Below are 12684 nucleotides of genomic sequence, written 5' to 3' on the forward strand. Positions count from 1 at the left end.
TATAAAATCACATTAATAACGGCATTTTATATATTATCAGTGCATATTAAATACGCATAAAAAAAAAAATAATTGCCGACAATGTATTAAAAAGCAACAACGCAATGAAGGCAATTGAGAAGTTTCTTTTACGAAAGAGGCCATAAAATTTTGTTTATTACATTTTTTGTATTTTAGTATCAATCTTTTTTTTTCGTTTTATATACATAAACGTACATTTATTTTTCAATTAATTACAAACATAATGTGTAGCTAATATCTAAAATATTTTAAATGTTACATAAAACACGAAAGGCTGAAATGAGATTATACTCCCTTTACTCTTTTATCTGACTGGTAACCTTAATAGTGATATCCAGATATGTACGTGTATACTGAACTTAAAATAAAAAGAATGAATTGTATGTATAAGTTCGTGAATTGTACAAATTTTTAAGTCAAAATTGAAACTTTCATTTTCTATTTCTATATTTTCAATATAAAGAAAATTGAATTACAAGTGTGTATTTACATACAAGTGTGTAAAAATATATACAAGTGTGTATTTTTACTTTCCTTGATATTCTTTTAATTTTTACTTCTTCAAAATACCGTGGTCTAGATATCTACGTTTTTCACAAAAAAAAAAGTTATAAATGCAGTATTACTTAAAATTTTAAGCGCTTTCTAATGCAAGAAAAAAAAATAATTTTTCCAGTAGTTTTAAAAAAAATCTTTGAAGAACGTTATAACTAACCAATTGTTCCAAAAATTTTCCTGGCAAAATTAGATATCAAAAGTTATTCACTTCTCGAAATCATAAAATTTTCTAAAAAGACATTGAAATAAAGATAAGTCATGTTATACCCTAATGACAATGTATTCTAGTTCTTTAACTGTTTAATTTCTAGTTGGAAATGAAACATCTGCACATATTCATATCTACATCCTAAACTCTAGATGTATAAATTAATTTTTTGGTTTTAACAATTCTGTAAAATGTTCGAAATTAATACGCATCTCTGCGAAAATACACTAATCTAAAAAAAATCAATTTTAATATATTTATGAAACACTGTTTCCACTTAAGAAATCGAAGGTAATTCAAAACTCTAATCAATTCATATATAGGGGTGAATGTTCAACCTATACTTTGATATGTTTTGCAGCTGATAAATGAAATTTTGAACGGTATTTAGGAGTTAATATACATTTGTACGACAGCAATGCCATTAGTAAATTATACTATTAAATTATATTTAAAATCATAGCCACATATTTCTTAAATTTTTTTTACAAGTAAAAAATTAATAAAAGCATTTAGCTCCAAAATACAACTAAAAATAGATATTAATTTTATTTACTTAAGTTGCCATTTATATAAAAATCATATGTATATATATATATATATATATATATACAATAAAATATAAAATTGTTCAAATAAGTAATTATTAATTCATTATATTCAATAATGTAAAAATGTATGTAAAAAAAGAATATTTTTTAATAAAAACAAAAAATACAGAACTTTATAAATAAATTTATATTATAAAAAAAAAATAATATATTATATATAACTTTAGTAAAAAATAAGATTTGTTGCATCAAAATTGACTGAAAGTTAAACTTTAAAGTTAAAAAATATATTATACATTTATGTAGTGTACGAGTACATGAAATTACTTAGTAGTTTAGTAAAAAAATTAAATGAAAATATAACAACACTTAAAACATTTATTCAAAAATATTCTAAAACACTATATCGAAAATTCCGTACAGGTGTAAAAGTTCATAATTTAAATAGAATAAAGAAGCATGTTTAAAATAGGGAAAAAGATGATATTGTTACTGTTAAGATATTGTAAAATCAAACTGCATAATTTTTTTTATCATAAACACTTATATTTTTACATATATATTCGCAACATTATGTTTTACATAGGTTTACATTTATTCATAATACATATAGGTATACATACATAGCAGATTTGCCGAACCAGTAGATCGCAACACGATCTATAGCTAAAAACCTTATATATGTATGTAAAAAAAAGTTTTTTTTAATTTAATTTTCTAATAACACTTTTTGCAAATCGAAAAATAATTATTTAAATTTTTTTGCTAATATTGAATAAAAATGTTTGCTTGAGTCATAGTGATAAAATTTGAAATCACACTTCATTACGACTAGCAACTGAATTTTCTTTAGAAGATAATTCAAATGGCTGGTATTACACGTACAGTGATCACCACAGCTTTAAAATGAAGCACTATATAAAATTCGTTGTTGTTTCGTTGTACAACAAGGCATATAAAATCTGTTGTTGTCTCTTTGAGCGATTGCTTCTTATAAATCGCCTCAGTTAAAGCTACGGTGGACAATCTTGCGAATGTAATCGCTCACAATGCTATGTCAAATTTCAGTTTTTATTTGCTTCGAAATAAGTCACTGGGATTTGTACTTTTTCCAACAATGCCAAATAACTCATTAATTTGATATTTGCTAATTTTATGACATTTCATTTATTTAGTTTTTCTTTTATTTGAAATTGTTTATTACGCTTCTTTGGTTTCGTAGATATTTTTTTAATTTGAAAATTAAATAAAACATATGGAAGTTGATCTTTAGGAAGTTGGATTCAAAAAAATCGAGTTTTAAGTACAAAAAGATTTATCAGACCTTTGTTAAAGTTTTATATTTTCAAGATTTTATTTATATGTATATATTTTTGACTTCATATCGAAAGTCTTAGTGAAATCAAGTTGTATTTGAAATAACTTCACCAATTTTAATTTTCATTATATAATTATTACAGTAAATTCTATAAAATTTGTACAACTTCCAAAAATAAATATATAATGTACTTGTATATAAGCAGGTACATGTCTCCTGATTGCAAACAAAAATAAGTAAAAAATTAAATTAATTCAGTCTCTTTCGAAAATAAAATTATAAAGAAAATCTATAAAATATTTTCACAATTTTTAATAAACTGGACAATTTCCAGTCTCTCTTTAAATTCAATGTAGTTTTGAATTAAGGAAATTTTCAATAATTCAAACGTGCGTCGAAAGTCCCAAAATAAATTTCAAAAATCTTTTCACACATGCTTACAAATCTGCCGAATCTGAATATTTTACTTTTGCAGATTTGTAACATACTCGAGCATAATTCTTTAATATCCAACATTTTTCTATTATGCTCTCCTTTATAATTTATAATATTATATTATAATTATTATTTATAAAAAAAAAAATTGAATATTCCTTTAGAACTTTAAGCACAACTGTAATTTTCAATTTTATTTTTCTATTAATTCTTTTTGTACGGATTTTGCCTTTTAAGCTTATTTAAGATTTAATTTAGAGCTAAATTATCGAAAATTCTCTAATTCAAAGCGAATATATTAAGATCACGTGTTATATGATAAACATTTCCAACTAAACAATTTTTGCAATAATTGACATTTAAAAAATTTTTCTAGAATTTTCAATCAACCTTAACAAGACATAGAATTTTTTCAACAGAAACAGACAGCTTTATTGGAAAAAAAAAAATTTAAATATTCTAATTATTATTATTATTATTTTCTAATTTAAATTTTGAATACGCACTAAATGTACATTACCGAAATAAATAAAAATATAATTAGTGCCTAGGTACGAAAATTTAAAAATTTAGTTAAAATCATTTATAGTTGAAAAATCAACCATGTTTGTTTTAGGATTATTATTATAGTTTTAAACAATTTTTTTTATATATGTATGACAAAATATATAGTAATATAAGTATAATAGCAATGTACAATTTTCATTTATTACAAAAACAAACAAATATTATTCATTTTAAATGAATTTCAAATTCAATCATCAATATTATAATATGGAACATTATTTTTAAGATAAGATTAATTTAATAATTGACATACATACATAGATTATAAATTATATAAGGAGTGTTTCTTAAGATTAAATTTATATTATATTATAAAGAACTGTATATTTTTAAAACAAGATACTGAAACTGCATTTATTATATTTAACATAACAATTGCATTGATATATATATGACATAATATTTGTATATATATATATATTTACTCATTGATGCAAATATAAGAAGGCACATACACACAATATGTGCATACATTGCATTTATAAAGATAATAAGTTTTTTTATTTCACAACTATATCAGTACGAACTCGTACAAAATAATCGAAAAATATTATAAATAACTTCATTTTGATTGTTCTTTGTGTGAACTAATAAATTTGACCTGTACTGTAGCTTATGTTAATATTTCATTTTGTATATAAAGCAAAAACAAAATACATACTAACATTTATACTTTTATATTTGTTTGGGGCATTTTTATACTTTTATATTTATTATATTTTAAAGATAAAATCAAATATATAAAGTTATAAAATCTTAAATCTTGAGCCTTGAAATTAAATGGAACATGTATACATATATGTTCATATTCATGTAAACACTTATTGTCAGATTACACCTATATCCTGGTTGGTTTAAGCATATTTTGCAATTTAAAATAAAGATTAATTTTAAAATATCCATTTTTTTTGCCTTTTAATTTGTATTTACATCAAATTATTACATTAAGACATTCGTTCAATGTTTCAACAAATCAGCATTATACATTTACAGGAGTTATACATTTTTATAACTAATGACGTAATTAAATCAGAAAAATGTTCCAAATTGAACTTTAATCCCAGTATGTAGCAAAATTGTATTTTTTTAAATTTATATTAAATATATACAATTTCAAAGTTTTGAACTTGTTATGCCGGTCTAGCTATTTTATTCCAATAGACCTTAATATCCATTCAACTACAAAATACAGCAAAATAATTTATTATATTAAAATAAAATAAATTTTCAATAAACTGCTCTTAATAAGACCCTTTAACATTTAATTAATTTTAACTAAAGCTAAGTATTTAACTTAATATTGTGTAAAAAATTTTGATTATGTATTTAAATTAATGTACTATTTAATTTGCAATTTATTTGTAATTTAAAGCTGAATCTGAACTGCCAATAAATATTTTATAACAAAATTTGTACATGGAATTTTATAAAATGATATATTTTATACATTATAATAAATTAAATCAAAAATAAATTAATTAATTTAATTAGCTTTATATAATTTTTGTTTATATTTTTTAACTTACGTAAATTAAAAATTAAAACGAAATTTTATAATTTGGAATTTTGACGAAATTATTATGCACATGTAAAATTTTAATATACTAGCGTATATTGAAAAATTATTGTCGAACCCTAAAAACGCTATAATTAACAGTTCAATTTAATTTTTTTATTATTGAATACATATTCAATATAAAATATTTAACTTATTATACTACAAATAGCATAACGACATACTATAGATATGTATATGATATCATCGGTATTATGAAAGAGTCATGAAACTGCTTCTTTCTGTTTCGAAAAAAACGCATTTGAAAATATACACAATAATGTCAATTTGCGAGATACTTATAAAATCGAAAACGTTATTTTTCTGAAAATACTAACGTTCGAGTTACGTGGGTTTTTATAAAAATATTTTAGGAAATTGTGAATTTCAGTATTTATGATTCAAAACGCTCGCAGTTTCAAGACTCTTCCATAAAACCGACGATATGCCATAATAAAGTTCTTTGATTAGTGCAAAAACAGAACCAAAGTGGTGAGCATCAACGGCGGACGATTTCCGTTGTTAACACAGAACGATAGCAAAACGTCAAAAGTCAAAATCAACTAAATGTTAAAAATGTTGACATCAGTCAACAAAATCGGCAACGGTTAAGTACGAGTAGTAATTTAGGAAATTTACCATGTCGGTTGAATTCGCACCGGTAACTTTGTTTGAGTCGGAACAGTCCAATTTATATATGTATTAATACAATTATGAATTTCGAGATTTCACCGTAGAAAATCACTCTTGCTCTGTTTTCGACTTTACGAATGTGTCACAATGATCAAGTTTCTAAATACTAAACTTTTTCAAAAGCTTTAATACATGCTTTTCTTATTTAAAACTTATTCGAAGTCATCACGGGATACTACATCTTTAAAGCTTTCTAATGTGTGTGCATACAAAGATTTTAAATTATATCTTTTATATTATACATAATAAACATATACATAAGCGTGTATCAAATATTCTTAAAGTTCGAATGATTTAAAAAATTATAAAATAAATTGTGAACCCTTTTCAAATATAAAAATTAAATTTAACCACAATTAATTTAATATTTTAAACAATTTGCAATTTTTTTCCAATTGTACGCTTCCAAAAAATAATAATATGTTTGAAACTTTCGTTTTTGAAAAGGAAAGAAATACTTTTGAATAAATTGTGACTGTTAATTAAAGTTAAACGGTTAACTATGTAGGTATATATAATATCATTTTAAAATAACTGTTTAGAACTCTCTTTAAATTCATTTTCACATATAGAAATTTTACTAATTTAATTAAAATATTTTTGAAAATGTTCTTTCAATTGATCTTTTAAGTTAAAATTTTATGTCATTATTTTCATTGTTTAAGTTTAAATCATATTTCGAATCATGTGAATGATTTTTTCATACTCATGTAGTTTTATAAATTTATTTATAATTTTTAACAATGATTTTTTGTATATTATATATACGAGAAAACTTTTTTTTTGATAATAAAAAAAATGTATACATATAATTTATGAAAAATAAAAAAAAATAAAACAATTGCATAATAACCTAACGTAGTTTGATTTATCTTGTTCTTGAAAGAATTCTTGATGCAATCTATTATGAATAGTCAATACATTTCTTTTTAAAAAGTCTAGATTTTGGAAAACAACTTCAGCACCAAGGTGAAATTATGCTGCGAACTGAACAGGCTGTAAAAATATTCTTAATGTACAAATATTTTTTTATTTTTTTTTTTTTGTGTTAAAATTTTGAGTATTCCTTGTGACTCTCATTTTGGGCTTCTTCGGTACTGCATGATGTGCTGCAAGTTCTTCATTAGAACTTTTTACAATATTTGAAGTACTTCAAAGTTTGACGCTACCACTTTTTTGTGATGTCCAAGTATGTCAGAATGAAATTATGATTTGTGAATTATGATAATCCGACTAATGTCTTTATAACTAACAAGCAAAATACATACTTATGTATATTTATTTTAATAAGTAATTCCACTCTGCGTTTACATCACACTAATCATTCATCAATATTTGTATACAAAAAATTCCCTTAGCTAAAAGAGTCTTCTTATTTTCATTTTTATACACATACAAATTTTTGGATGAGAGAAAGGGTACGGAATAGATGTCTACGAAAACAAGTAAACAAAAAAATAGATTAAGGCGAAAAAAGTGAGTATTAAAATAGAAAAAAATATATAATTTACATATGTGTACATAATTTTACAAAAATAATAGAAAAAAATTTTAAAATTAAGAATTTTTTTATTTTTTTTCAATTTTTTTTTAAATTTAAAGCAAATATTTCTTATAAATATACACATATGTATATGCACACATATCGGTAATACGCATTTATTCAAACAATTTGGCGAATGGCTAGGCAAATCGAATATTTTAAATTATGATCGGCGAATGGTTTCATTCGCCCGATTCAACATGTTGCTACCGCAATACCGACAATCTACCGAAAATAATGATATATATGTACATTGCTTTAGCCTTTTTTGCAAAACCAATTGAATTTTCCTATATCTTCAGCACTTATAGGATTGTTGTCCGTTAATTTATTTAAATGCTTGAATCGTTTTTGGTTCGATTTTTTCACGCTTAAATTAATATTGAACAATCAATATTTTTTACAATAGTTTAGATTTTTCCACTATATCACTCTTGACATTACAAAAAATCGTGACCTGGACCCTGCTTTTTTTGTGAATGCATTTTTGCCGAAATGACATTTCTCAAGATTTTTTGTTTTTTTGGGAAAATGTTCTTTCAATTTGCTTTAATAATTCTATTAAATACTTTTATGTTATTAAATGTTTTAATAACACAATACTTTAAGAATGTAAGCACTAATAAAGGAGAAAGATATTGAACTTGACCTTTTTCTAATTAAAAATTTGAAAAAAAGTTGATCTTGTGGAACATTTATGATGTTAAAATGAGCCCTCTATAGATCCCATAAGAATACGTGTAAATTCGTCAGCTGTGAACTGTTATTCTCTCTTGGGATCCAGGTTTGTATTTTATTTCAGCCGTGATATCACTATAAATGCTATAATATCCAATAAAAAATAACACATGTATTATTTTGATCTTTGGTTTCATTCGCCAAAGCGTGTCACAGAATTTTCATTCGACTCATTTGACAGCTCATTCGCGATAAAATTTAGGAGAATTCGCTAATCATAATACCAAAAATTCATATTGGTCAAAAATTTCATTCACCTCGCCGATCATTATAATCACTTAAAAGATACAGAATTGTTTTAAATAATTGCAATTAGTTTTTAAGTTCAAAACATTTAGTTTTTGTTCATATTTATTTTAAAACTAGTTCAAGCAATTTATATTTGATTATTTATCTTTTATATCAAATTTATTTGTGCTCTTCTTTCATTTTTTATTAGCAGGTAAACAAGAGTGACCTATGTATTTATAAAATGTATTTGCCTATCTTAATACTTAACGCAAACGAACAAAATTTTAAATAAGTACCTGTCCATTTTACAATCAGAATATTTTAGTCATTTTCTAAGATCCCATTTATTTCAATATGTAAGAACGTTAAAGCTACTTTAATATAAAACATTTATAATATGCATCTATTAGGTACAATGTATATACTCATATGTACATACATACATATGTCATAGCACAATTTTTCTAAATTGGGATAGGCAGCAAACAAAATTAGTATAAAAAAAGCAATAAAATATATATGTATTTATATATATGTATGTACATATAACAAGTTTAAGGGCACGTACGCAGTAAATATTAGCTTACTCAACTTGAATTTAATAAAGCCCATTTACAACGCATTATAAACGGCCTTCCTGTTCTATTAGTAAGGATTAACTGGCTTTGGTAGCCTCTGTTTATAAAGTAAATCTCCCTGAGGTTGATTTGCTGAGAGTACCGGCGGAAAAGTTCTGTGCTTCTTTCCTTTTACACGATAATGATTTGCTAAGGTGTCGATGGCGTGTAATACAATAAATGATCTTCGTAGTAACTGCAGTAACCTTCGGCTAACTGCATTACTTAGCTTTAGGATTTAATTGCATAGCAGAATTTACTAAAAGCGGCCAGGATTTCACAGTACCACTAAAAGTATAGAAGCACAATTATTACGGATTAAGATCGTTACCAAAAAATTTGTTTTTGTTTAAGCATCCCCTCCCCACATTTTTAATTCTCATAAGTACATACATATTTCCATATTTTAACAATTTCAAAACAAATTTTATGTTGACATTAACATGAAGTACACAAATGATAAGGCATTTGAATTTTAGGATATATGTATAAAGAATTTTTTCAAAATATAAGATAGAGATATCTAGTTCATTTTGTAATAAACGATGAATAAATTTGATTTATTTATATAAAAGAAAACTGTTTTAAATTACTTTTCTTGCTTTAAATTATAATTTACAATAATTTATGAAATAAATTTATTTCATATACAATAATGCAAATAAGTTATCTTGAATCTAAAGCAACTGAAAGAAACTATTGATCTGGATTATAAGGCGTTATTAAATTCTCAGAAAACTTCTTCACGTTCTCAACACCACGTACTTCATTTTCCAAAAGTGGCAATTTTACAACATGAAAATCTTCATATAAATCAGCTATTTGATCTAAATATTTACCTTGAATCTGAAATTAAAAAAATTATAATCATATAAAATAAACCGCAAATTCTTTAACGTCAAAATTTTGTTTTCAGTCTGCAAACTGTCTGACGTATAAAACTTTTACGGACAGAAATGTAGTAAACTTTTTACCCGTAATTGACTTTGAATTTTGATCATCCGTAAACGTCAAAACAAAAAAAAAATTTTTTTTAGATTTAAAATAATTTTATACTTACATATTAAAAATTAAGAAAAAAAATATTTTTTATATTATTTTTAACGTAATGATAGTCACTCAATACATCTAATTTATTTACTGAATTACTACGTCAGACTGTCTGCATGTAAAAAAAAAAATCTGCAATTTTGACGCTTAATTGACTTTTTTTAAATGTTTAAGAATTTAAACTTTGACTGAAAGTAAAAACGCAGTAGAGTATTCGTAAACTCAGACAACTCAGATTTTGTAAAATTTGACGTTTAAGAATTTACCAAAACATAAATAATTACAATTTTCTTTAAAAAAAATATAAAAACCTTATATCTGGAAGCACACATTGAACATGGCTGTTGATTTTTGTGTTTAAAAAGCAATTGATTTACAATAATATTATGAGTGTCAATTCCACACTTTGTTAGTTCTTGGACTAATCTTTCAGTTTCATAGAGGGATAAAAATTCTGCAATGCAAACACAAATAAAAGTAGTCTGATCCTAAAATGGTGTAAAAACAAAAAAAACTTAAAAAAAATTTTAACAGAGCCATTTATGTTTTACGGGATTTGTGAACTGTTCATTGACTTGTCGAATAACTGCTAACATTTCATCTAATTTTGCCGTTAATGCATCCGCACTAAAATTATATAAAATATTGGGTATCAAAACTTTTTAAAACTTAGTATGTATTTTCTTTTACATCTAAATCAATTAACCATATGAAATAAGACTCATCATTTAAAGTGATGGAAAATTATTACGAAATTTGTGTGCTTAGAAATAGAGGGTAATGAAGTTTTAGATTAAGCGTGTAATACAAATCCCGCTGCTTTTGAACATATTTCCATAACTTCAAGTGATATGTCTTAGAGAATATGAATGTATACCAGTAAAAATATCGTTTATCATAACACTTTATTAACATATTTACCTAAAATCCTGCATTCCAAATAATGCTCCAAATTGACTTATAAAAGGACTAATCTTCATTTTTAACCGCAACAATTTTCCAAGACCTTTCTCAACTACCTGTATATAAAAAAAATTTTGTTCAAACAATCCTATCGAAAAAAATATTGAAATAAGTACGTACTTGTGGAAATGACAACAAACGTAAAGTATGACCAGTCGGAGCTGTATCGAAAACTACTACGGAAAAATTCATTGCTTTAACTAATCTAAAAAAATTTACAAAAATTAATTTAATGTTCAGTAATGCTATATTAAGAATTACTTCATTACTTCCGCGTAACTCATAGCCTCGTCAATACCAGGCAAAGCACCAACGATTTCACTAAGTACCCCTAAGGTTTGTTTAAATAACATTTTTGTTTATACTATTTCATTATTTTGCCTATACTTATTTTTGGATCTGAATTACCTTTACTTAATTTGAAAGCTTCACTTTCTCCTTCAAAATATTCTTCAGGCAGCTCACCTAAACCTGCATTTGGATCAACTTCCATAGCGAAAAGATTATCAACCCCATTCACCTATCAATAAATCAATTTAAACTAAAATTATAAGTTTTCGTTCATAATAATTCAATATAATTTATTACCTTTGTTGGAATTTTCGTGAATTTTTGATTAAATGCATCAGATATATTGTGAGCTGGGTCTGTTGATATTATTAAGACCGATTCGCGAACTTTAGCCAATTGAACTGCCTATAATTAAATTACGTATAAAACTTTTTTTCAACGTTTGTTAAAGAAATTCGTTTATACCAAACTGCATGAACAAGTAGTTTTACCAACCCCACCTTTGTAGATATAAAACAATTGCCGTCAAAAAAATAAAACAATATATTGAAATTTTATTGAAACTATTACCTTTCCCACCAACGAAAACCCACTTTAATGATTTTTGTTCTACTATGTTCTTTAAACTTGGATCCAGCGTTTCAAATTCTTCACCCATTTTTACCAGGAAATAATGATTTTGAACTCTGGCAAAGAAGTAATATTTTTAATACTATTTCTCTTTTCGAATTCAATTTTTATAAAATTGAATTCGTATTTTCCGGAGCACAAGTTTTTATTTACACCTAAATTTGGATCTTTAAATTTCCAAGCGTTATAAATTATGAATTATATGTTTTTATTTGTGAAAATTTTTGAACCATGGAGCAATGTTAATTATTAAAATAAATTCAGATACAATCTAGAAAATAATTTTCTTTATTTTGTTTATAACCAAAGTATTTTCCCTTTGAAAATGTCATATACATACGTCATTTAAAGGTTACGGTTTGCTGACTAACATTTTTTATTACATTTGACATTTTATATAGAGTTGTGTATTATTTGACGTTTTCTTTACAGCTAGTCGGAGGCTTTATAACCAGAATAGAGCGTCGAAGCCTGGCGCAATTGTTTAAATTCGGTGCGGTATATAGAAATTGTATAGCGCGGCATAATTTGGAATAAACGTTAAATAATGAAAATAATTTATTACCTCCAATACCGCAATCTTGATATTATAAATTCTAATATTGCAGTCGAGAATTAATTTTCCATATAAGTACTTTTTTTGTTCAAATGTTAATTTAATGCAATAAAAGCAATATGTCAATTTAATGTAATAAAAGACATTTCAAATATTACA

General features: G+C 24.6%; 1 protein-coding gene across 1 annotated transcript; it reads right to left on the reverse strand.

The window, feature by feature from the left end:
* Nucleotides 1-9555: 9555 nt before the first annotated feature.
* On the reverse strand, nucleotides 9556-12319 carry LOC129611075 (ATPase ASNA1 homolog). Its single transcript, XM_055524005.1, has 10 exons — nucleotides 11910-12319; nucleotides 11805-11839; nucleotides 11637-11744; nucleotides 11457-11568; nucleotides 11310-11379; nucleotides 11169-11253; nucleotides 11007-11104; nucleotides 10637-10712; nucleotides 10397-10573; nucleotides 9556-9881 (listed from the first exon to the last, which is right to left on the reverse strand). The coding sequence occupies exons 1-10, from the start codon at nucleotides 11995-11997 to the stop codon at nucleotides 9732-9734; spliced, it is 999 nt and encodes a 332-aa protein (XP_055379980.1). The 5' UTR covers nucleotides 11998-12319; the 3' UTR covers nucleotides 9556-9731.
* Nucleotides 12320-12684: the final 365 nt, after the last annotated feature.

The sequence above is a fragment of the Condylostylus longicornis genome, unplaced genomic scaffold (assembly GCF_029603195.1).
Source record: "Condylostylus longicornis isolate FDR11 unplaced genomic scaffold, ASM2960319v2 ptg000048l, whole genome shotgun sequence".
Classification (NCBI taxonomy): Eukaryota; Metazoa; Arthropoda; class Insecta; order Diptera; family Dolichopodidae; genus Condylostylus; species Condylostylus longicornis.

Excerpts from the sequence above, each read along its gene's own strand:
- LOC129611075 (XM_055524005.1), bottom strand. The coding sequence starts at position 11,997 with ATGGGTGAAGAATTTGAAACGCTGGATCCAAGTTTAAAGAACATAGTA. Across the intron at positions 11,105-11,168 it reads GTTTGTTGTCATTTCCACAA|GTAGTTGAGAAAGGTCTTGG; the intron begins GTACGTACTTAT and ends TTTTATATACAG. Across the intron at positions 9,882-10,396 it reads TGTGTGCTTCCAGATATAAG|ATTCAAGGTAAATATTTAGA; the intron begins GTTTTTATATTT and ends TTTTAATTTCAG.